The 27500-nt window shown below is 37.9% G+C and overlaps 1 protein-coding gene across 12 annotated transcripts in view; it reads left to right on the forward strand.

Annotated features, from left to right (window-relative positions):
- Positions 1 to 27500, forward strand: part of gapvd1 (GTPase activating protein and VPS9 domains 1) — a 161822-nt gene that overhangs the window by 74974 nt on the left and 59348 nt on the right. For 10 of the 12 annotated variants that reach the window (XM_053680232.1, XM_053680233.1, XM_053680234.1 and 7 more), the window contains exons 9-12: positions 7915 to 8044; positions 8200 to 8325; positions 15720 to 15893; positions 24145 to 24282. In XM_053680232.1, the coding sequence (XP_053536207.1) occupies positions 7915 to 8044; positions 8200 to 8325; positions 15720 to 15893; positions 24145 to 24282 (568 nt within the window). Of the gene's footprint in view, positions 1 to 7914; positions 8045 to 8199; positions 8326 to 15719; positions 15894 to 24144; positions 24283 to 26717 lie in introns of those variants that run through there. The other 2 variants (XM_053680235.1, XR_008396437.1) reach the window with 2 other exon arrangements.

Below are 27500 nucleotides of genomic sequence, written 5' to 3' on the forward strand. Positions count from 1 at the left end.
TTCAACAGCTTCCTTCACACTTCACATGCAAAAGTTTTAGGCACATGCATAGAAATGCTGTACAGCAAAGATGCCGTCAAAATAATGAAATTAAATGTTTATAATTTTTTTAAAAATACCATAAGGAGCACTAAAGTTTAGTAAATGAAACAAAGTAAATAATTGGTGTGACAAAAAAATAAAAATATTAATAGTAGTCACCTGTGCAGTTTTATAAGGAAATTAGCTGGAAAGTTTTACTGAGGGTCTAGCAGAACCTGTTCTTCTGGAGACTTTGACTGTCGCACTTGCTTCTTATTTTTGCTGCAAAACTCAGCAGTCTTCATTGTGTTTTTTGTTTGAAAAGTGGTCTCTTATGTAATATGCTGTTCCCTTTCAAAGCGAACTTCGACGTTGCATTTAGCATAACAGTATGGGGAACGCCTTGCTCGCGTGACCGGTATCTGAAGCTTGTGTAAAATCATGCCTCTACTTATAGGCCTGCCATGATCAGGTGACGTGGCAATTAAGCGCATCGCATGATATATATATGGCACCTGTGAACCACGCCGCCAGCCTTATTATCTTCAGCGAGACTGCATGTCTGTTGTTTGTGAGACAAAAAACACTATACAACATTTTCTCAAAATCTCTTAACTTTTCTATCCTTTTTTTTTTAGAGGAAAAGAGAGGTAAGTACTGAGCGAGAAAGAATTCAAGAAGTGTGTTATGGCTTGCTCCCGTTTCATCACCGGAATAGCGCACACTTTCTGGGTGAAGTGTTTAGCGGTGTAGTATGTGATGGCAGCCTCGAGAGGCTGCGCATGGTAACGCCTACATTAAGCAGCTCGGCTCGTGGCTCTTCCCGGCAGCCGAAGTGAGTCGGGTTTCAGAGCCTCGCGGATCTGGGCCGACCGCTGCCAAGGCAGCCAGCCGTCTCCGGTTCGGGGGAGCTCTTATAGATCTGGAAGAGGAGCCATAGACGAGTGCTGCTCTATCTCTTGCTCTGTCTTTTGGGTTCGGCTCTCCGCTGGATTTTGGAGCTCGCGTCTCGACGACTCCTTCCACTATGGAAAGCCAAAAGGTAATAAATCCTCTCTGACTCCGAGGAGTTAGAAGGATGTGTTAAAAACTGAGAGCAGCATATAAAGAGCTGCATGAAGTGATTACCCAGTGAAAGTAAATCCCTCACACTGCAGAAACTCCCCTGTCTTCCAGAAGTGCATGACAAAATCTCAGGCTTCTGGGGGAAAACCATGCATAAGCCATATTCATAACCCCATGATGTTGGATTACTCAGCCATTGTGGCAATGAACGGCCTGGCTATTTAGCTGGGCTGAAGGTGGAGGAGGTGCTTGCGAGCTACAGTGAGGGAAAGAAGTATTTGATCCCCTGCTGATTTTGTACGGTTGCCCACTGACAAAGAAATGATCAGTCTATAATTTTAATGGTAGGTTTATTTGAACAGTGAGAGACAGAATAACAACAAGAAAATCCAGAAAAACGCATGTCAAAAATGTTATAAATTGATTTGCATTTTGATGAGGGAACAATTGGTACAGTAAAAGCCTCTGAGAAGCTTCTGAATCTAAAGTTATCTGTTTTACCGGCCCTGTCATAGCACTGTCATACCAGGGCAGGCCTGTGAATTGCGTCTTCGCTTCAGATAATAGAGGCTGGCGGCGTGGTTCACAGGTGCTATATATATATATATATATATATATATATATATATATATATATATATATATATATATATATATATATATATATATAATATATCTATCTCATGTGACGCGCTTAATTGCCATGTCACCTGATCATGGCAGGCCTATAAGTAGAGGCATGATCTTACACAAGCTTCAGATACCGGTCACGGGCGCAAAGCGGTCCCCATACCGAAACGACACACAGTATTAAGAATCAAGGGTATGTAAAATTTTGAACAGGGTAAGTTCAGCTATTATCTTAAATTCAGCTATTATAAATTTATAAATTCTTATAAATAATTAATTAGAATTATTATAAATTCAGCTATTATCTTGTCTTGTGGACTATATGTCAACATGTTATGTGAAATACTAAATAGAAAATACTAAATAAAATAATAATAAATAAAGTACTAAATAAAATTTTTATGATCCCTCTTATTTTGTTAAAACTATCGAGATTTTGCAGATTCTGCAAGGGGTATGTAAACTTCCAAACGCAACTGTATTAGTGGAAACCAGTATCGGTAAACTTAATGATTGGAACACCCACTAGCAACCAGAGAAGAGTCTTTTAAGCGACACAAGGTGAAAAGTCACCATCTATGTGAGTGCCCCTTTAGGGAATTTCTTGCAACACTAGCCAGAAACTGTGATTACTTAGTCAGTCCCCTTCAAAATTATTGGAACAACAAGGCCATTTATGTTTTGTTTTTTTTTTGAAAATCTTTTGTTTTTGCTATACACTGAACACATTTGTGTTTGAGAATAAAATAATAATAATATCTTTAATTTGTAATGTTCTTTTCTTATACTCAAAGCACAGACTGAATAAACACATAACATACAGCAGCAACCACAGTTAATATTAATAAATATTAGAGATGCACCGATACAAAATTTCTCAGCCAATAGCCGATTATTCAGAGTGATATCGGCAGATACCGATAAAGTTCTGCCTTTTCTGCCTTCTTTTAAATTAATAATAATTAATTTCACAATTCTGAAAGAAATGCAAATAAAAACTTTATTCTCTCGATTTCAACAAGTTGTTTCACAGTAACTGGTTTCATAAACAGAAAAGACATTACTCTAACATTAACATATTAACTAACTATTAACTAATTCTGAAGATTAAAGTAAGATTTCTTAACTTATTGAATGTTATTAATTCATATTAACAGAATTAATTGACTGAATTCTAAAAAAAAAAAAAAACTCCTGTTAGGCTCACATTCACTCACCACAAACAAAAGCATTTCTACTTCATCATTCAACATCAAAGTGGTAATATATAAACTTTTTTATATATTAACATTAACTGAATATGAAGTATACTACTCTACAAATATATTTTTCTGTGCAATATATACTTCTGTCAACTCACCTTCATTTAAATCTTTCAGTGGTGTACTGGCCCTTTTTAATTCAGCTCAAGCAGCACGGCAAAAAAAAAAAAAAAAAAAAAAAAAAAGGTCCAACACCGAAACTTCCGCTTCACTGCTGCGCACTTCCGGTGTACAATTTTTAGCAGTACAGAGCTTAAAAATAGTAGTTTTTCATCACTCCAGACATCATCTTTACACATGGCAAGAAATCGATGTGTTTTCCTACACTCTTTTGATTAACAGGATGTAATCGGCCCTGACCACCAAGCTCATTTAATATTTATATAGAGGTGCACAGATATATCGGCATTGGCCAATAAAGGCAATTTTTCACGCTATCGGCATATCTCTAATAAATATTAAAAGAATACCTTAAATAAATGAGTTATAATTCACTTCTTAAAACAATCCAAGGTTGGGGCATTTCTAATAGTAGAAGGAAGAGCATTCCATAGCTTAGGACCTCTGAAAGAGAAAGTTCCTTCCCCCATAGATTTAAGTTTGTAGAGGGCCGCTGAAGTGCAAATGAATTGGCAGAATGAAGAGAACAGAAGGGAGTGTAGGGCATAACAAGACTGCAAAGATATGCTGGTGCAATACCATGAACTGCTTTATATGTTAAAATGAGAATACAAGCATGGATGGGAAGTCAGTGCAACTGCGAGAGCACGGGGGTAATGTGTAGACATGGTGAGGTATGTGTAAGAACACAAGCAGTAGAGATCTGAATATACTGAAATCTATCTATGTTTTTTGCTGGTATGAAGTGTCTGATGAACACCCAACTGTCGAAACGTTGCGCGCTCAATAAAAAGTTGACAACACTGTCTCTATGTTGTGATTAGGCCTAAATCCTGACTGATGGATTTCATTCATTTTATTCCTATGTAAGTATGAACATAACTGCTGTGCTATCACCTTTTCGAGGATCTTTGCGATCAACAGGAGGTTTGATATTGGCCTTGGGCCTGTGACGATAATTACATTATCGACTTATTGTACAAAAAAGAAATATGTATATATATATAAAAATTAATATTAGAGCTGCAACAACTAATTGATAATAATCGATTATAAAAATCGTTGTCAACGAATCTCATTATCGATTAGTTGGTCTGTGCGCGGTACATTTTACTCATTATGTTACTTCTGTTCTGAAGACACACGTCGGAGAGTAAATACTAAAGTTGTGTCCCAAATGACGTACTATACACTTACACTATGCCCTATTCTACCGTCCAGTGCAGTGTTTCTCAACCGGGGTCCACAGTCCCCTAGTGGCCAGTAGGTGTAATTGCAGGGGGTCTGTAGGAAAGTTTTGAAAATGTTTAAATTATATATATATATATATAATATATATATATATATATATATATATATATATATATATATATATATATATAAAAAGTGTGTGTGTGTATGTATGTATGTATGTATGTATGTGTAATTTTTTTTTATGTATCAAATTCAAATGAGATGTTTTAAAAATGTATCAATTTGGTTATTCGCAAATATCACATTAGCTGAGCTGGCGATCGTTCATTGACGGATTTATTTTAAATTTATTTACAAATGAAATGATAATTTGCCAAAACCTGAGTGGTAGACAAGTTCAGGTGTTGCATTGATGGATAAAATAAACAAAGGATAATTCAGAGAGTCAAATTAAATGTCACACCAACAATAAAATGTAAAAAATTTAATCTTGAAATGTTTTGATTCAATGTTAATAATATTATTATTATTATTATTATTATTATTATTATTGTGTTAAATATTAATAAAATAAAGCAACATATATTGAAATGACTGTTTAATTTCTAGCCTATAATTGTTGTGGAGTGAGGGGGTCCTTGTGGATTGTTCGAAATATGCTAGGGGTCCAAAGCTCACAAAAGGTTGAGAACCACTGATCTAGTGTATGAATTTTAGAAAGGTAATATCATCTCAAATTGAATGCAAAAAAAATGTTTGCTTTTTGGTTTCTTTGGGGGGGGTGTAAAAATGTGTAAATATAATATAAATATGTAAATACCTCTATAATATATAATATAACACTTATTTTATGTCTCCTCCAAACAATATTTTCTTGAGTATCAAGACAGGAATATTCATGAATTATGTGTGGCACAAAACAAACACTGTTCATTCATGCTTATCTTCCATGTCATGACCCTCTGCCCTCTCACTCCTAGCTTTTTTACCAGGTGGTCCAATGTAATTTAATATAGCTTTTCATTCTGTTTCAGCTTTTATTTATATATTTTTGTATTTATTTATTTACTTATCAGATTTTCAGTGAATCAAACATTTACAATGCACTGTTTGCAAAGTAAATGTTTGCATTGCCTTTACTGTCTTAATCTTTTAATTCTAGCATCTCACAATACTTTGCCAGATTTTTTTTGCCCATTCCTACTGACAGATCTGGTGTAACTTAGTCAGGTTTTGGGGCCTCCTTACTCAGACAAGCTTTTTTAATTCAGGCCACAAATTTTCTATGGGAGTCAAATGTTTAAAAGGCAACAAATAAATAAAAAAAAATTAATAATGCACTGACCATCACAATTTTGTTACAACTTTGGAGATATGCATAGGATCATTGTCCTGCTGGAATACCCAGTTGTGACCATGTTTTGACTTTCTGGCTGATGTCATGAGTCATTTGCTTCAGTATTTCTAGATAATCCACCATCCTCATGATGCCATCTATTTTCTGAAGTGCACCAGTCCCTTTTTCAGCAGAACACCCCCACAATATGATTATGCCACCCCCATGTATTACAGATTAAAAGCATCATCCTTTTTTCCTCCATACTTGGTGCCGTTCATTATGGCCAAACAGTGCAGTTTTTGTTTCATCAGATAAGAATTCACTCCTCCAAAAGGCTGGTGATCACATGCAAACTACAGTCTGGCTTTTTATGCTGGTCTTGGAGTAGGGGCTTCTTCCTTGCACAAGGATGAACAGACTTTTCTCAATGGTGGATGTACATACTTTGGTATCAGATGCTTTCAAATCCTTCACCAGTTCCTTTGTCGTTGTAGTCTTGTGGGTCAGTTGAACCTTTTGGCACAAAATGTTTTAATTAATGAGAGTTAATCTTGCCTCTTTCATGAACGATGCAGTATCTATGGGGTCCTGTTGGATTTCCATGTATCCCAGGAATCTCAGATTATGCCTGTCATCTTCCATCATGCCTTCCAGCCTGTTCTACAATTACTTCTATTAACATTTATTTCTATGCTGCTATGAGCTAGAAAGTGTGATTTGCCTCAGAGCATTTCAGATTGATCTGGGGAGCCTAAGTGAACACACACGGACACATGCATGCTCAAATAGACATCCGAGTTTATTCATGCAATCCAAGAGTATTTATACACATTGATAACAAGCAGTGCGTGGACAGTTTCTACCTGTCCAGGTGTCAGACAGATTTAAACAAAACACACAGCACATAGTCATAATACAAAATAAGTCCTGTGTCATGTTGACACGGAAATACATAATAATATAATCAAAGATAGCAGTTGATCAGCTTATTTAAAGAGGTAATCAAATGAATACAAGGTAATCAAATGAATACATTCATCGTAGGTATTTGATAGCAGCTCATAACATAAGAGAGTACATGATATAAGAGAATTTCCTTTCAGGTCCCAAAATTTTTTTATTGGCATAAAATCTTCATGCACATGCTCATGGTACCAGTTTTTTGGAAATTGCTTCTAAAAAGGAACCATGTTTTTGCAGATCCACAATTTTTTCTGAGGTCTTGACTGAGTTGCTTGTATTTTCCCATTGTATCAAGGGCAAAAAACTCACTGGCCCTTAATTATGATATTTGGCTAATCAGAAGCTTCTAAAAGTTATATCAATTTCTGGAGTCTTCCAGACCATTTAAAGTGACTGACTGTCAACTTGGTGTATGTAAACACTTAACTTCTGAAATTCTGATATTTAATTAAATCTGAAATAAATGCCAGACCTGTCTCCAGTTTCTCACTGAATTGTGTCTGTGGCTAAACAAGCTTAACAAGATGCCCTCAAATTAAGTTGCTTCACTCGGCACCACCAGCTGTCTCAGCTCAGAATGTCTTAACTGCACAAGACACAAAGCCTATAAGAAGGAGTGACCCCACCTCCTCTGCCATACCCTAGACTAACGATGCACTGTAACTAAACTGTAACTGCACTGGGCAAGCAAAATTCTCCCTGCACAAACTTCATGAGCCAAACCTGTAAGTAATGCATTATCCCAGTTAATCATTATGTGTGCCTTTTATATTATTTTACTTTACATTTCATCTGTCACCTGTCTTAACCTTGTTGTGAGCACCAAAATCAGTAATTGTTCTGTTAATTATGCTGATATGATTAACACCAAGTTGGATGAGAACTCCTCATGATCAGTTTAGATTTCTACCACTAGTGGTTCCTGCATGCACATGGTGAAGAGTGTATACACACAATATATGCACAACCATACCCACAAGAATTTGATAAATTGTATTATATTTATAGAAATGTGCCTATGCATGGTTTACACACAAAGCTGTGTAAAAAGGTTGACAATTGAGGCCCCAGATTTACCTTAAATTTGTTCTTTCAACAAAGGCCTAAAATGGAAACAGTGTTTAAAAAACATTTGAATCCAGTCTTATTAATTTCAATATAGGATGCATTTAAATTATTTATTTATTTATTGGCCCTATTGACATTTTTAGATAGAATCATTTCATACAGAAATCCCAGCATTTGCAAACTTAGAAAATTGTATAAGATAAATGTTATAGCTCTAGTAAAAAAAAAAAAAAATTTTGTTTTTTTGTTTTAGGTGCTGAACTTGCAACTTTCTGATGATGCTCAAGGAGATGCCCCAGCTGATGAAGCTAAACTGCATGGAAAACCTGACAAAACCCTCCGCTTCTCTCTATGTAGTGACAATCTGGAAGGAGTCTCTGAGGGTATGTATTCCCTCAAATGCCAGATGTTTTCTCACTGTTTAGTCATACCCAGATAGAAAATTCATGTTAGGATTTGCTTCAGTTTGTCCTAACCACAAAAAGGTGCTTGTGAGATTTTTTTTTTTTAATGGGTAAAAATGCTTTTGTCTCTCTAGGGCCATCTAACCGTTCCAATTCTGTCTCATCTCTGGACATGGAAGCAGAGTCTGTGTCTGACTTAGGCCCAGGGCCATCTGTCAGTAATGGTGTTGAAGCTTTGCAGCTACTAGAACATGAACAAGGTTTGGGCTAATGTGGTTTACTCATATCTTTCTTCCTGATTACTTTAAACATGACCAGATCTGTGGGATCCAGTAACAGTATGTTTTGCACAAAAGTCCATTATTAGCTGTGGAAGCAAATGGCATTTTCATAAAAATGTCCGAAAGGCATGGCAGCCTGAGGAAAAGCCTGTAAGGTTTAATTCAAGGGGTTTAATAAAAATAATGAAATAACCATTTAGGAATTTCCAGCCATTGTATTACATAGTCCCTCCATTTTCACAGGCTCAAAATAATTGGACAGTTGACCGATAAACAGTTTCATGGCCAGCTGTGGCCTGTTTCCTTGTTATTTCTTGACAAATTAAGGCGATAAATGCTCTGGAGTTGATTCCATGTATTGAATTTGCATTTGGTTGCTGTTCATGGTAACTCTCAATATGGTCCAAAGAGATGTAGATGCAAGTGAAGGAGGCTGTCATTAGGATGAAAAAACAAAACAGACCTATCCGAGTTATAGCAGAAACTTTAGGAGTGGCCAAATCAACAATTTGGTAAGTTCTTAGAAACAAGGAGGGCCCTGGCGGACTCGGGAACACTGAAAGGCTTGAAAAACAATTAAAGTGGATGATTGCAGAATTATTTCCTTGGTGAAGAAAAACCCATTTACAAAAAGCCAAGTCAAGAACACTCTTGAGGAGGTAGGTGTATCATTGTCCAAGTCTACAATCAAGAAATACCTTCATGAATGTAAAAACAGAGCGTTTACCTCAAGATCCAAACCACTGGTAAGGCAGTCATTGATGGCAAAGGATTTACAAGTATTACAAATAATCCATATATTTATAATTGTTGGTTTGTCCAGTTATTTTCGAGCCTGTGAAAATGGAGGGACTATGTAAAAATGGATGTAATTCATAAGCAGTTAAAGCTGAAAGTCTACACTTCAATCACATCTTGATTGCTAAAGTTCAAATCCATTGTGGTGGTCTAAAGAAGCAAAAGTATATATATATTTTTTTAAAAATTTGCATCACTGTTCAAATACTTATCAGTATTTCCCATTAATATTTCTTCCACTTTCTTTTATTTATTTTATTTATTTATTTATGTATTTTGGCCGTTGCTCGTGGAGGGATCTTTATTCAAGACGGATGGTGAGGGGAGTGTGGGTGCGTGTGTGTGTTGAAGTGCGATCGGGCGGTGAAGGTCTCTGCTGTCTTCGGTTACAACCAGGAAGCGGAGCCTTCACTCGCGTAGACTTCATCTGGAAAAAAAACAAAACAGAAAAACACACAGGAGCGGTTAGCGGACATGCATGCGTCGCAAAATATCGCTTAACACACGCCAGCTACTTGCGCACATGATCGGACATTCTCCTCCCCTCTTGTGCGTGGAATATCGCCCTTTTATATTCTCCCCTCGCCTGCTGGATGGTGGAAATCTTTCCGCCCCGTGCACCATTCACGAGCCGTGGGTGTGTCGGTGGCCCCGCCCTGCCGCCATGTGCTCTCTGGTCGTCCAAAACATTGGTGGCGCTGAAGCAGCGCTGTCTCTTCAGCGCCACTGCGGCAGTCGCAGGGGAGCGATCTTTGTTTCCTGTGCGCCGGCCACCGGCCTGTCGCCACAGTATTGATATAATGAGTAAGTGCTCCTCTCTGTTTTGATATGATTTCACAAAGTTTATTGGCAGAAAAATTCAGTTTTTGGTCAAAATCATTTTTGACTGTTTTCCTGAATTCAGCCACAGTGCCTATTAATGAAGTTGATATCCTTGAACAAAACCACAAGGAAAACTAGCTTTTTCAATTTAATTCATTCAACTTAAATATCAATAGATGTGATATTCTTCTGTGGAAGATGTAGGTACACCCTTGGCCTCAGAAGCTAGTATTGCCCCCTTTAGCGTAAAAAACTTCTTGTAGATGTTTTGCATAATTGTCCACCAGGCTTGCTAGAATTTTTGACCACTCTTTCATACAATATCCTTTCAGTTGTTGAAATTCAACATTTCAATAAGATTCAAATCCGGGCTTTGACTACACCATTCAATAACTCTCCAATTTGTTCTTTTTGAGCCATTCCTTGTTGAATTTTCTATTGTGCTTAGAATTGTTATTCTGTTGAAAGGTCCACTTTCAGTTCAACTTCAACTTTCGGACAGATGGCCTCACATTATCTTCAAGCAATCTTTGATATTGTGCAGAATTCATAGTTGAATCAATGAATGCAAGCTGTCAAGTCCCTGACGCTGTGAAGCAACCCAAACAATAACATTTCCACCACAGTGCGTCATAGTTGGTATGAGGTGCTTCTCCTGAAAAGCTGTCTTTGTTCTGTGACAAACATGTCTGCTGTTACTGTGGCCAAACAACTCTACCTTTGATTCATCTGTCCAGAGTACATTATTCCAAAAGGCCTGGTTTTTGGGTATATGCTCAATGGCAAACTGTAGTCTTGCAAAGGCTTTTCCTGGCACACCTCCCATGCAGGTCAAATTTGTGCAATCTCTTTCTGATTGTAGAAGCATGCACTTTGACACCGAGAGTTGCAAGACTTACTAGAAAATACTGTGATGAAATTTTGTGGTTCTTGGAGACTTCTTTTTGCATCAGATGGTCTGCTCTTGGTCTAAATTTGCTGGGATGGTCAGTCCTGGACAAATTGGCATTTGTTTGAAATTTGTACCATTTGTAAATTGTTTTCCTTACAGTGGAATGATGTATTTCAAATAATGTGGAGATCTTTTTAAATCCCTTGCCAGACTCATGGGCATCCACAACCTTTTTTCTGAAGGCCTTACAGAACTCTTTAGATCTTGGCATGATGGCACCACACACCTAGCAAAGGGAACACTAGATATGAGAGGGGTATATATAAGACAGGTTCCACCTGAGCGTGATTAGATAGAGCATGATTAGTCTGAACAGCCTGAAGCACTGTGCTGAGTTTCGTGGAAGTAGCTTGAAAGCTGAAGGAGTTATAACAGTCAGAATTTTTTATGCAAGTCAAAGGGAATTTTAGCCACTTTGAGCTTCTGTGAAAGGAATTCCATAATTCCGATCTCTTAGTCAAAGCAACTTGAGTCAGAACAGGCTAAAGGTCTGTGCCGAGTTTGGTACATGTAGCTTGAAAGCTCTGGGAGAAGTAGCATTTGGAAATTTTGGATCACAGATGAATAATAATAATAATAAGAAGAAGAAGCTTATAAAGCAAAACTGTATGTTGGTGAGATTTTTACATTTTCTGAAGAAAATTTCAGTACTGTTCGTCAGTGCAAAATTCGACACCTACATGCTGCTGCACATGCTGGTCAGTAGGGGAACTGTGTGTGTGTGTGTGTTTGGTCAAGTATAACAAATTTGACAGATAGTGGTATCTATAATGGTTGTATTTAACTCGAGATTTTAATATAACAGGCTTTATGGCAGTCCAAGAACACATACCGCAGTTCTCCTCAATTAACCAAGCATTTTGATATGTCACATGTCTTTGTTGCGGTAGGTTTGTGATTGCACTTATTTTAAGGGTTAATGTGCACATGATGTCACATGATGTAACTAGAATATCCATAATGCAATTCTGCTCATTGAGTTGAGTGTTTTGATTTGTCACATGTCTATATCAAGGTAGTTTTGTGATTCCACTTATTTTGGGGGTTGACATGCATGTGACGTCGTTATAATACCCATCATGCAATTGTCCACATTGAGGTGAGTGTTTTGATGTTACATTCCCTACCGTATATTGAGGTAGTTTTGTGATTCCACTTATTTTAGGGGTTAACGTGCATGTGATGTAACTAGAATACACATAATGCAATTTTCCTGATTGAGCTGAGTGTTTTGATATGTCACATGTCTGTGTTGTGATTTCACTTATTTTGGGAGTTTATGTGCATGTGACGTCATTAAATACCCATAATGCATTACTGCATACTGAGTTGAAGGTATAATCATCCCCCACAATGCTATTCTCTTCACTGAGACAAATGTTTTGACGTGTGACATGGCTGCAGTAGTTTGTTGATTAGTTTATGCCTCTTTTGCTCCTCATTTCACATTAGTGTGTAATGGGAAATTGAATAGGAAATTACATGCGACATGCACGTGGGATCCATTCTCAAATGAGAATTCCTCATTATCTGGACCTAGCCAAACACTTGGACATGTCATTCATGTCTCCGTCACTGACTGTGTGGGAGTTAGGGGGGTCCACATTTTCCTATTGTTTTCAATGGGGCCGGAATAACACAATTTTCTGGACATTTCTGGAGAAAATTTAGAAATGCGAGGTATAGATGTTGGGTCTACCTCCGTAAGATGTACGAGAGGATATGTGATTCGAGCATGTCAGCCGCACAACGTCCAAGCTGGTACACCAGTCACCAGTTATTCCTCATTCATTCTCCATCGGCAAAAAACGTGGTGATTTTGTTTGTTTTTTTGTCCGCAGTTTGAACATTATAAGTTGGATTGCTTATAAAAGTCATAGTGCACTTCTCAATAAGCTGCTCAAGTTGAGCCCTCATTCATGTCTGTAGCAGAAACAGAGTGGTGCTTGCTGTGGTAAAACTCGGCACTGGGCAGTTGCTACCATGATGCAGGTGACTGCAAGAGAACCAAACCATAAGTCTGCTTAATGTTCTGGTGCTGAAATATGGCTTATTCAAGATGTTATATGGTTGCTATGGTGTTCTGGGTGGTTGCTAGGGTGTTCTGAGTGGTTGCTAGGGTGTGCTGAGTGGTTGCTAGGCAGTTTCTAGAGTGTTGCTAGGTGGTTGCTGGGGTGTTGCTAGTCGGTTGCTAGGTTCTTCTGGGTGGTTGCTAGGCAGTTGCTAGGGTGTTGCTGTGCGGTTGCTGGGGTGTTCTTGGTAGTTGCTAGTGTATTGTTAGTGTGTTGCTAGGTGGTTGCTAGGGTATTGTGGGTGATGGCTAGGCAGTTGCTAAGGTGTTCTGGGCAGATGCTAGGTGGTTGCTGTGGTGTTCTGGGTGGTTGCTTGGGTGTTGCTAGTCGGTTGCTAGGTTCTTCTGGGTGGTTGCTAGGGCGTTGCTGGGCAGTTGCTGGGGTGTTCTGGGTAGTTGCTAGTGTATTGTTATTGTGTTGCTAGGTGGTCGCTAGGGTATTGTGGGTGGTTGCTAGGCAGTTACTAAGGTGTTCTGGGTGGTTGCTAGTATGTTGCTAGGCGGTTACTAGGGTGTTTTCGGTGGTTGCCTGGGTGTTGCTAGGCGGTTGCTAGGTAGTTGATAGGGTGTTCTGTGCAGTTTCTAGGGTGTTGCTAGGTGGTAGCTAGGGTTTGATAGGTGGTTACTAGGGTGTTCTGGGTGGTTGCTAGGTTGCTGCTAGGTGGTTGCTAGGGTGTTGCTTGACAGCGTCCGAATACTTTTGGAGCGAGACAGTATCCCAATTCTTTTGAAGCTACACAGCTTCCCAATACTTTTTGGCGCTAGACAGTGTTCCAATACTTTTAGGCTTCAGGCCGTGTGCACTCAGGTGCGTGTGAGTTCTGACAGTTGGAGCCAGGCTCTGAACATTCCCTCAATGTAAGTGAATGGGAGTTTGTGGGAAATTTCCTCGTCCACTAATGGGAATAGCGGGCATCCAATCAGTTTGGAAAAAAAAGAGCCTGACCAGTGTGATCTGCCTGAAGGTTCGTGCCGAGTTTGGTGCATGTAGCTTGAAAGCTCTGGGAGGAGTTACAATTGATAATTTTAGGTCTCAAAAGAAGCTTATAAAGCAAAACAATATGTTGGCCTTCTCAAGCTGACATCATAATAATAATAATAATAATATTAATAATATTAATAATATTAATAATAAATATAACTGCAAGCAGCAATGGTGGATTCCTCCTCAATGTTGCGGACCATTTCAAAATTGACATGGTACAGAAATGTATCCCACAGATGCAAAATTTCAATGCATTTGGATCAGTGACAGATTTTAAGTTAATTCTTGTAGTTTTTGTCACAAGTGATCATTGTAGAGAAGAATCTGGAGTCAGTGAGATTTTTGGAGAATTACTTCGTGCTGATACAATGCTACTTTAACATTATTTTTGATTTTATTCCTGCTGCTATAACATTTAATTGATTTACTCTGTGCTGCTAAAACAATCTGAATGAAGGCTACATTGGCTCAGTCCAAGACAATTGGTGCTATCTAGCAGATGATAAAGATATTGTTAAACATATCTTTATCTTTATTTGATAACATATTATCAAAGATAATGTTCCTTTTAATACCATTGTTTTTGGAGATATGAGGTTGCCAACTCACATGGTAACATATTTAGTGACCTTTTTGTGTGTGGCATAGATCAAGTCCATAGGTTAATGTTGCAGTGATTTATGGACACAAGAAATACATAATAACAGTTGTCGATTCACCAATATGTAAATAGTTCAGCCAATTTTTATTTGATTCCTTATTTCTCATTACCCTATAGGAAGACATGTATCCCACACATATGTACCACAGTTCAAGTCGATCGGACCAACGGTTCATGAGGAGAAGAGTTTTATAGTTTTGGACAAATTTTCAATATACTGAAAAATCATTCCAGGCTTTATGGGTCCCCAGTGGCATTTTTGTTCTCCATGAGAAATAAGGCATGTATACCAATTTTCAGACATTTTGGACTTATGGGGCGGAGGGAAAATCACATAGACTTTGTACGTGGCCTGTAGCGCCACCTATGGGCTCATGTGGGCCATTTTTTACCATTCAGATTTTGAGTTATTGGACACTTTATGGAGATAAAGAGAATAATAATAATAAAAAATATAGCTCCAACCAACAAGGTTGTCAAGGTTCAGGCCGTTTAGGGCATTTAAAGATGTTAAAAGTTATTACTTAATATTGTGCAATCCTATAAGCAACTAAATCAAAGAAAAACCAAGATAAAGAATTTAAATTTTAAGAAATATTGGCCTTCATTAATAGCTTGTCTAATAGCTGCTGAACATTACTCGACTAATGGTGGCCATGTTCTTCAAGATTTACAATTGTCCTCGGAAATCCATTTAGCTATCACGTTTGTGAATTTTACTGATGTAGACTTACTAATTCTGGTCTGCCTGTTCTGGTTCACTGAGGTTTGGCGGAGCGTGTTTACTGTTGCACCCGGGATTGTGCTAACTGTAGAGCTCACTAAAACATGCTTTGAGTTCAGGTGGTATTTGAGGCTAGAATTGTTTTGATGGTATGCAAATTTCCTCATATAGTGTACATATTCAGATACATTACACTATAGCACCATAAGAGAATTCCAACTCATGGATCATTGGTTATGGTCATTGGTATGGCTGGTGATTTGTCCTGCCCATTCCTAATGTTTTGTACAGTGTCTTTATTCTGTAAGTCATATTTATGTTTAGTGTATTAATGATGTTTACGTTAATTTTTGTGTTTAGCCACCACGCAGGATAATCTGGATGATAAACTCAGAAAGTTTGAGATTCGGGACATGATGGGTCTGACGGATGATCGGGATATCTCTGAGACAGTCAGTGAAACCTGGAGCACTGATGTCCTTGGTAGTGACTTTGATCCTAATATAGATGAAGACAGACTTCAGGAAATATCAGGTAAGGCATTTTATTAATTACTTTGTCTTCGGAATACATTATGCAAGAAGAATCACCCCTAAAATAACCTGAGTACAGTCAAACCTTGGATTGTGAGTAACTTGGTTTGCGAGTGTTTTGCAAGACGAGCAAAAATTTTTAATACATTTTAACTTGCTATATGAGAGAGGTCTTGCAATACGAGTACCTGTAGTACGTATACGCTGCTTTGTCTGCCAAGCGTCACATGACCACTACTGAGCTGATGGTTCTTCTCTCACATGCTCGGTCTCAGTCAGCATACCTCACTTGTATAGTCAACATCCGTGTGAGCGTATACTGTTTACTATAGTGTTGTAACTGTTGTGACTGTGTAGTAACTGTACTGCGACAATGGCCGCCATGAAGAAAAAATTTGAAAAGGAAGGCAATAAGAAAAAGGAGATGATTACGGTGGAAGTTAAGAAGGAAATCATTGAGAAGCACAAACGAGGTATGCGAGTAGCTGAGTTGCGAGTAGTCAGTTGTCGATGAAATTGTGTCCTTGGGGAAGACCATGGGACTGGAGGTGAATGAAGACGACATTCAAGAGCTGGTGGAGGAACATGGCCAGGAGCTTACCACCGACGAACTGATGGATCTGCATCACGAGCAACAGCAAGAGGTTAGGGAGGAGGTCTCGTCTGCGGAGGAGGAGGAGGAGAAAAAGATGGAGAAATCCCTCACTTCAAATGAGATTAGGGAGGTGTGTAAAATGTGGGAAACAGTGCAAAATTTTGTAGAAAAGCACCACCCGAGTAAGACTGTAGCAGTGCGAGCGATGAATCTGTTTAACGACAATGCAACGTCAGATTTCCGCAAAATCCTTAAAGGGAGGCAAAAGCAAGTGTCACTGGATAGGTTCCTTGTTAACGTCGTACAAAAAGAAAAAGATTCCGGCGAGCCAACAGATAGCAGTGATTCCATTAGTAACAGTGAAAGTCGTCCTACACAATAATTAATAAATTCGATTACTTTATATTAAATTTAAATAATAAAAATATAAAATGGTATTTTGTGTTAATCATTATTATGTATATGAATATTTTTGGGTTTTGGAACGAGTCATCTGAGTTTCCTTAATTTCTTATGGGGAAATTCACTTTGATATATGAGTGCTTTGGATTACGAGCACGTTTCCGGAACGAATTATGCTCGCAATCCAAGGTTTGACTGTATGTCAGATACATGTGCAAATGTATATAAACTGTGCACTTTATATTTCTGGGATTCATGCAGTAGTTATTCATCCAGAATGGCCTTACCACCATGACATTTAGGGGTTCAAGCGCGTAGCGCTGAAACCGTATTATAATCGTTAGGATTTGTAGGGATTCAAACCTGAAAGGCTGAAACCCTATTGTAATTTTAAGGATTTTTTTATATATAAATATATTTATTATTATTATTATTATTATTATTATTATTATTATTATTATTATTGTTATTCTGCCCTAAAACTGATCGTGCAGACCAAACAGTAAGGCCTAGAGAGCTGAAACTTTGAGGGAAGTTAGTACCCCAGAGTACTATAACATTTCGGCCCGATCAGCCAGATGGTGGCGTTATAGTGAGCATGTTTAGAAAAATGGCCATAACTTCTGAACCGTTTGTCACAGACTCAAGTGTTTTATATTTATGGAATCCTTGGGCCCAGACGAACAAATCGATTTCACCTATAAAAAGTTTCCGCCATCTTGGATTTTTTGTAAAACCTACTTTTGCGAACTAGTCCTAGGTTTTTCGTCCAATCAGGACCAAACCAGTGCCAAACAAATCTATGGAGTCTCAGCATCAAAATTTATCAAAAAAGTTTGAACTTTCGACTCAAGGTAGCTTTTCAAAAATGGAGGAGTTTGGCCACATGTTGGTGCTATAATAGTAAAAAAAATTGAAAATGGTTGTATAAATGGTGTGTAAAAGATTGTATATTCAGTGTTTCAAAGATACACATTCTTTGTATCATGCATTAGGACTCATTATTCTGAACAACTTTGCCTCTAGGACCACTGCTGTCAATCAAATCGTTTGTTAAATAATTGAGATTACTTCAAAAAACTAGTTTTGCTAACTAGTCCTGTTTTTCGCTCAACCTCATAGTAAATTGCCTGTATGGCTGTAAATTTTCTTTTCCATCTCTGACCTAGGTGGCTACAGGCTTGTTAAAGAATACATAATTACTTTTTACACGTTTTTAAAGGCCTTAAAATGTGGGCTTGAGCAAGTTTACCCAAAAGCCTATAACTCATCAAGGAATGCTTAGAGCTTCTGGAAAGTAGATACGCTCATGTGACATATGACCCTGAACAAGCACACACAATTTTATGTAGATCGGGTAATAGTTATCTCTTTAACAGATATGAAAGGTGACAAATTACTGTAGTCTTATGATAAATTCACTGAAATTGCCATTATAACCAGTAGATGGCAGCAGAGGACCACTCTTTGGCGCATTCTGCTTAATAATATAGTTCTTTTCACAGGTTTTTCTTTTGAAATCATAGACATTATAAAATGATTATAATAACATTACCAATCACATTTTGGCAAGGTGCATCACATTACGTTATAAATAGTGTGATCGGGAAGCATTTTCTTACCTATCATTTATTCCAAGTATCCACCACAAAATGTGTGAAACCTGAAAATGGTATTATAAATGGGAGACCTGGAATAAGCATTTTGTTTCTTGTCATTCATAGTAAATATCTAAGACATAAAATCACTATTATAACCTAGATGACATTCTAATCTCTAATACATGTTGTTGTCCAATGTCCAAACAGCATATACGAGGACAATTGTGAATCTTAAAAAACACGGCTGCCATTGGTCGAGCAATGTTCAGCAGCTATTAGACAAGGTTAATGAAGGCAGATATTTCTTTAAATGCGACCCTTTCCATCTAAGCTGGTTTTATCTCTTGAGCCTAGTAGCGAATGTTTTCATGAGCAGTAGGATAATCTTTTCTTTTTTTTTAGTTATGAGAAAGAACTTCTACTCCAAGCAAAACACATCTGCCATTACCTGTACCACGTTTGACCTCATCAGACTAGCAATTGTTGTTGTGTTAGCAACTTTTGTAACATAATTAATTTAAAAACATCAGTGTTTCCGATTAGTCAAACCAGCATTAGCTGGACTGTAGGGCTGCAACTAACAATTATTTTGATAATCGGTTAATCGAAGATTATTTTTTTTCTGAATAATTTAGTTTATTATAACAAACCCCTAATTCAGGGTATTTCTGTATGTGTACTTTTTAAAAACTGCAAAAGGCACATATCCAGTTTTACTAATATAACCTTCTAAAAAAAAAAAACCTTTGCCGTTCAACCAGTTTTAAGCAGCAAAACTTTAAATAATATCCACAATATAAATAATCAAAAACACAGCCAAAAATTGTTTTAAAAATATAATGCTCACATTATAAAAATAAAACACAAAAGTTTGTCCAGTTTTTAAACAGTAAAACTTTAATTATCCAAAATATAAATGAGCAAAACAAAAGAAAATATTAAGGTGTACTCATGTAGTTGTAGTCAAGTTCACATTATGAAATTAAGAACACAAACATGTTTGTAATAAGAATCAACAGAATTTGAAATATCAAAATTATAAATAATAAACAAACAACAAATGTCACTGTTTGATACAGAGGTAGAATGCAGAAGAAGAGGAACTGTTCAGAGTTGTTCAAATGAACATTCACTCTTCCAAAACTTTCTTATTCATTCTTCCAAAACTTTGAATTGGAATGCAAAAATGTCAGCATGTCCATATGCTCTGGACTGAGGATGGCTCTCTTTTTGCAAGCTACGTTATCTGCAGCAGAGAACAGACGCTGATGGTGTTGAGGTGCTTGGGATACACAAGTAGGATTTAGCTAATTTTGCCAAGGTGGGATTTTTATCTTTATTATCTCTCCACCAATCCAAAGGATTTTCTTCCTTGGCTAGGGGCCTCTCAACAAAGTAAGCCATGACTTCATTTATTATTTGAGTGTTAAGGTCTTCCTCAGCATTCTCCACTCTGCTCTCATCCTCACTGTTGCCCCCAGTCTTATGAAGTGAGTCAAGCACAAATGTTGAACTTGAAGGTTCAGCTGCTGTTCTTATGGTTGAGATGGTCTCTTGCTGCTGTTGTGGCACCATCTCCCTTCTTGCTGCAAGTGCTTCAGTTTGCACTTTAGCTTGCACAGATATAATTCTCTCAGGTAACAAAGATTTCAGTCTTCTGAACCTTGGGTCAGAGCAGAGGAGAGAATCATAGGAATTGTCTACCTGATCAAAGAGTGTTTCCTTCCATCTGTTTTGAAGCTGCTCAACTGCTGTGGCTTGGAAGGACTTCACCGAAGCTTAATCAAGGCAGCACCTTCAGTGGACTTCAACAGCCCTTTCACAAGTGGCTGTAATGAAGAGACTGTTATATATTCCTACCTACTTATAAAAACAGTGGCACTTTCAAAGGCTTAAGAGCAGTGGACAACTCTTCAAGCAGACTCCACTGGTCTGGTTTCAAGTCAAGATACCGTTTGCCTCTGTGAGTGATGGATGGGTTCGGTAGAGCTGCAGTTACAGCCCACTTCTGTTCAATCAGTCTGTTAATCATATAGAATGTACTATTCCATCCTGTAGTTACACCCTGAACAAGTTTGTGCTCAGGTGTGCCCATTTGTTTCTGTTTGTCTTTCAGTTTGCTGCAGGCTTGCTCACTTTTTTAAAAATGCTCCCCAAGACATCTTGCTGCTCCAACAGCTCTTTCAGTGCCTTTGTTCTTTAAAGCAGTATTAACCACCAACTGCAAGGTGTGGCCAGTTTTTGCAGCAGCCACGATGTTCTCACAATTGTCATGTATGTTGGCAAAAATTTTCTCAGGAGGGATTTCAAACCTGACTGCTACTTCTTCCAACCACTCTGCAATATTGGTTGAGGTATGTCTGTCTTCGAGTGGCATGGTGGTAAGGCAGACAGAAGTCATCTTCCAGTCAGTGTAATGGCTTGAGATGCCAAGGTAAGCTTCAGTGGCAACACTTGTCCATATATCAATTTTTAAGGCCATTCTGCTGTCGGTGGTGTTTATAGCACTCTTAATTTTTTGGAAGGCCTCCTGGTACTTCCTCTCCCTCCATCAATTTAATGAAGTGGGTGTTTGAGGGAAGAATGTATCCTGGGTTGAGTATGCTTACCAATTTTTTATTTATTTATTTATTTTTTTAATCCTTCATCTTCCACCATTGACTTTGACCACATGTCAATTACCAGCATATTGAGGATAGCATCTGTTACAATGGCTGCTTGTTAAGGAGTGCATGGGGGTTTCTCCTCTGAACACATTCACTCATGGAGAACTGTTTCTTTCTGAAAAATGTTTTTTTTTATTTAAACACAGCAATTGAGTATGCAAGGAGAAGCAATTTATATGTAAATCAATATTTTCATTGGTTATAATGATAATTGCTGATGACAAGTTGACAACCATGATTAATATAAAAAATCTAAATATATAATTAATACATGTTTTAACCATTTTTGTTAAATTTCTTTTACAGAGACATGCTGTACTTCGGATGTCACAATATAAACCAAAATATATAATTCATTTAATTTATATAACAGTAGAGCCACAGTATATCGCATTTGAAAAGCAGATAAAAGTTCATTGTAGCAGACACGTTATGCAAAGAGAACAGAACGGAGTAACGCAGCAAGCTAACAGGCTTGTTTAAAAGGCTAGGAACAGTTATTCAGAAATGCATAAGCATTCGATGAAAACCACTACAATGACTAAAAAAATCTTTTACTGCTGCTCTTATTAACTGCCTTTAGATTTAGTGCTTCACTTTGTTCACACCATTTTAATTTAACCTGTTTCTCTGGTAGCGCCATTTTAATCCATCAATATGCTGCGCACCCTGATGCTCGAGACAAAATACATTTAGTGTGAATGTCCCAAAGTTAGTAAACAAAGCTGTTTACACAATAGCATTGAATTAAACTAGACTATACCATTTTTACATGTTCATATAATGTGGATATACTCAAGGTTTTTGCTTACCGTGCTGATGTTTCACCTTCAGCCGTGACACCGTGTTTTTGTTTCATTTGCTCGTGCATCACTGTGCTACTCCCATGCCACACAAGCTCAGCTTTGCATAACAAGAAAGCTACCATCTTCTTTGCTGCATTTAATGTAAAATGCTCCCATGCCTTAGATGACATGGAACGCACACTTTTTTTTGCTGCAGGTTTATCTGTTTTCTCTACAATTCCGCATGGTTTTGTGCCTCTGTTTTCATGAAAGCAATGTCATACTAATGTCAACTAATCGATTGACATTTCGTTGCCAACGATTGCCATAATTTATTATTATCGATTTTATCGATTAGTTGTTTCAACCCTAGTGGCCTGTTAATCATCCAGGGCTGAGCCCAGATTCTTCTCCATGCATTTTTTTCCAGCTCAGCTAGTAGCCTAAGTTTTGTTTTCTGGAAGCTGAGGTAACTTAGCTGTCAATGTATGACATGATCAGGAAAAGTTGGATTTATCATAAAACTTGCCTCGGATGTCATCACTGTTTTGTAGGACTACCAGAGTAATAAAATATAAAACTTTTCTAACTAGACTAGTTTGGTGTTGCTAGCCAAGGGGAGGCACAAGTAAGCTATGGGTTTATCTGCTACAGTGCCATCCAAAGTACATTATCTTTCCCTATGCTTTGCTTATATCATGTTCACGTAAACTGGAACTCGTATAGACCTTTGCACACCTTTGTTTTACTGCTCAGCATGAGAGGATGTTACTGTCTTAGTTACAACCCCTTGTTTAAAAATAAAATATCCATTTCCCTCACACTGACCGGTGCCGCGAACTATATCCTTCTGCACAGACATGCAGAGCCGAAGCACAACCAAGCAGTAGTGTTCTGCAAAATGCATGCAGTTTTATTTTTTAATTTAAGATGGCCAAAACCTATAGTGTACCTTTTAAAGGATAGTTTAAATAAACTCATCCTTTAAGCTCCCATTCAGTCTATTGTCTTTAATGCCCTTTCATGTTTCATGTCTCCACACTGCAAACATTTCACACTTTAGACCCTGGTGTGAGAGTCAAATGTATGCCTCTAATCCAGTGGTGACTAGTGCTTTTCAAGAGGAGGAAGGCATATATGTCGATGGCAAAATGTGTACTCAGATCTTTTTTTTTATATAATAATATATTGGTGATTTATGTGGAAGTGCGGGCCGGTTCTGAAAGCAGTTGGCTGTCGTCCAAGCACTGAATCCGGCTTGAGAACCCGCACCAATTCAATGGAAAAAAGGTGTAAATAAGGACACTTGTTGCGGCTCCAATCAGTTTTAATCGGCTCCGAAGGTTCTGGACAATTTTTTTTTTTTTTTTTTTTTTTTTTTTTTTTTAAATAACACAGAACAGAATTAAACCATTATAATGTCAAATGGAACAAATGCTTTAATGGCATTAAGCTTTATTATTATTATTATTATTATTAAATACATTTGTAACACCTTAACTTTGACAGCCCTTATAAATTAATTTGGGCTATCAGACTTCTTTACCATCATTGATCCACATATAATAAAGTAATAACTTTGTGTTTCTTCTGTTCTGTAATTATTGTACTTCATCATGTACTTCTTTAATGTAAAGCTTGAGTTGACTAACCAGTGTTGGCACATAACTTGATAACAGGGATTAGGTTTTCCTATTCTTGACCCACGTCCTGTCCCATATGCAGTAAAACAGTTCCCATTTTGTGAAGCTCAACAACCATTTGCTGCACATCACAGCTATATTCCTTGGTCTTACCTATTGTTATGAGTGATTAAGGGCATTTGACTTCATATTTATACTCCTGTGAAACAGGAAGTCATGGTTGAACAATTTATATATAGAAAAATATCAATGGGAATATATTTCAAATATATTTTTCTCATATGAATTCATACGGGTGCCAATAATCGTTGCACATCTATAGTTAAAACAGATTTTTTTTTTAATAAACCTGTTTTGTTTGCAATTGTTTGATATCCATGAGAGCAGAGTATTTTTGAGAATTTTTTAAACAAAAGATTAAAATTTTAAACAATAGACAATTCATCACAGCCTTCTTTGCTCCTATTTACCAAGGGTGGCAATATTAGTGGAGGGCACTGTACATATATACATAGACACACACACACACTGACCTCTGTTCCTGCACTATTTCTGTTCAGGGGCTATGGTGGAGAACATGCTTGGAAGTCTGCTGTGCTTCCCAGCACCTGGCCCTGTTCTTTTGGACCCCTGCGGTTCAACAATGTCTGAGACCACAAGTGAGGCCTGGAGTGTGGAAGTCCTGCCCAGTGACTCAGGTGAGCATTCAATGGAGGACAGCTCATGATTTAAAGTAATGTTTCTAAGATAAGCCAAAAAATGTGACAAGGTCAGATTGACCGTTTTCTTCTGCATGGTGAATTGCTCCAGTTATTATTTATTGGTGCCATTTTATCTTTTAATATCAGAATCCATAGCTTTGGACCTCCATATGCCACTCATTAAGGCCATATATCACGCCATATTGTTTTGTATGGATATACAGATAAGTTGCTGTGACTTTAGTGCAGTGATATGCACTCTCTATTGTATTAACTGGTGTTCTTAAGAGACAGCAAGCATTTTTTTTCTTCTCTTGTCCAATGACCAGAGAGGAAAATAACCCTACTGTCTATTGACTTTCACAAAACATGGTATATATGTTCATGGTCATTCAACACATCACTATATTGAAACTGAAGACTCTGCTTCTGAATCCCTAAAACTGCTGCTCTACACACACAGTCTATTGATCTGGTGGTCAATAGAACAATTTCTACTAGCCAGATTAATTAGTTTGCATGAAAATCTTTTCAGAATCAGGAACAAGTAGGCATGTGGAAGCACTGATGAAACAGAGCAAAATAAAGTACAGCACAAAACTGTAATGCTAGCCAGATGCAATTTTTTATTTATTTTTTCTCCATTTTCATGTGATTCATATTTGTGAGATTCATGTTCATGAGATACATTTTCATGTGATTCATTTGCGTATGATTCATTTACATGTGATTCATTTACTAATTTGCTTCTCTTTAAATCCAGTTTTAGACTGTGATATTACAAAGGTCTTTCCAGATTATTACTTGTTACACTGTATGAGATAACCCCAGTAAAATTGCCTGAATTCTATAATATAATTTGTTCACCATGTTGGGTTTAAATCCTCTAAAAACAGATTCGCAATTAAATAACATTACATCCATCAAAGCATTGGCATGTTCTGCTTACACTCACAATCCTCCAAACACCCCCACACCCAAAGTCTCCATAAACAAATGAGGCAGCAGTGTATCCTACAGAAACCGAACGTTGTCCACAATGTGAAGAAAACTCGGCGAGTAAGCTGAACTAACCAACAAAATTATCAAGGCTGGAAAAACAGTCTGCACACAATAATAAATATAATGTCCTTACCTTTTAAAGACTTGTAACAAATAATATAACAGTGTAGCACGTAAAGCCGAGGAGATAACACTAATAAAATTAAATAAACAGAAACTCTAACCCGGTCAGAGCATCAAAACAGAGAAGCACATTAATATAGAAGTAAATTTTTAAGAGGAGTAAGTCCACAAAATCTAGGTGAAGTAATACAACGACAATATCTTCAATAAGAATCCGAATTCTGTAGAGCTGGAAGGCCGAGTGCAACAAATAAAAATAAAAGAAGAGCGAAAAAGACTCTGCTGTGTAGATGATGCAGTTCACCCCGATATCAAGAGTTTAACATAGTCTCCTGCTTCCTCTGCTGAAATAAAGTCTTTCTGAACACCGTTATATGTAATGCGAAGCTGAGCCGGGTGAAGTATTCCATAGCGAGCGCCCTCAATACCACGAAGTTGACGCCAAACCTCGTTAAATGCGGCCCGGGCTGTCTTGGCTGTGTAATCAGGGAAAACGGAGATGGTCAAATCCCTCACTTTAATCTGCTGGATCTCTCTCGCACGGCGTAAAATGTCAACACAGTTACTGTGATAGTGGAATCTGCACACAATAGCTCGTGGTCGTTCAGAAGGCTTCGGCTGAAGGGTCCGGTGGGACCGGTCCAAAACCGTCTCCAGACCAAACGCTTCTTTTAACAAGGCCGCTACAGCAGCAGTTGTACATGTGTCAGGGCCCTCTGGAACTCCTACTATCCTAACGTTATTGCGCCGTGACCTCGACTCCAAATCCTCACATTTATTCTCTAATTGAGTCACGGTCGCAGTGAGAGACTCGATAGTAGTCCTTATATCAACTATGTCATCGGTGCAACCGGAGAGCGCGTGCTCCATTTCCCCAACAGTACCATTCAGTGTTGATATTGTAGCCTCGGTAGAAACTTTATCACCAGCCAGCTGTGTCTTCACGGCCTGCTGGTCAAGCTGGATAGTAGACAGCGCACCCCCGAGAGTCTCCTGGAGCTTCTGGAGCTCCTTTTTAAAAATATCGGCGATGTCCTTCCTCAGTAAAGCCAGCAGCTCAAGCCTGAGTGCGGCGAAGTCAGGGTCACCGCTCGGCGATGTGGATTCAGGAGGAGAAGTGGACTCACTCACGGCGCGCACACTTGTCCTCAGTCATGTCTGAATGCTACCACGGGTTTTCGTGTTCTTTCCAGACATTTTAACGTAACACAACGTTAAAATTGCAAACAAGGAAACAGAGTAGAATAAGTCAAAATATATTGTATGACCAAAAAGTGCTAATTAATTACAATTTTAATCGAAATCAGCAGGAGCCTCCAACTTCGCGTCCTACTCCATCGAATTCCGAATTCAGCCAGATGCTATTTGAGAAGATAGCACCCCAACTCATAGCAAACAGATGATGTGCTACATCAGACACTGTGTCAGAAGGATATCATGACTATGGCTACACAGTTGTGTAGTCATCCTCTCTCTGGAAACTGGTATACTTCATTCATTTTCCATAATCTGTATTATAAGTTTGAGTGAGTGAGTGAGCAAGAATGAAAGTGAGAGAGTGAAAGTGAGTGAGTGAGAGATGCCTCATTTATCAAGCAGAATAAGAGTGGATTTATTCATAAATCATTCACCAGAGCATTTACACAGGAAACATGGTATTCATGATGATGTCATAATTTCAGAAAAAAAAAACTTTCATATTCTACTCATGCTTCTAAGTATGTGTAAATTTACACAAGATGACTAAACTAAACCTCATTTTGATCAACAACTTGATTGACCTCAACTGTTACAACCTCGGCTCAAGGGAAGCAACATTTTGCATTGTAATAAACATTTGTTTATTGAGTAATTAAATCCGGGGAATCAAACAAATTAACATAATTCTGGTGCTTCAGGTCCTGTTGCTGCTAGGTAAGCTGCAAAAAGAGAGAGAAAGACTGTGTCCAAGAAATTGACAGAATCAGGAAGTGTTAAAAGTCTCTCCTTGTGGTTTCCAAGTCAACCTGACAGTAACAAATTAATAAATGCACACCAGACAGAAACAGCAGACATAACACCCCCACCCATAAAATGGTTGTTGTAATGCA

Source organism: Ictalurus punctatus, chromosome 5 (genome assembly GCF_001660625.3).
Source record: "Ictalurus punctatus breed USDA103 chromosome 5, Coco_2.0, whole genome shotgun sequence".
Taxonomy (NCBI): Eukaryota; Metazoa; Chordata; class Actinopteri; order Siluriformes; family Ictaluridae; genus Ictalurus; species Ictalurus punctatus.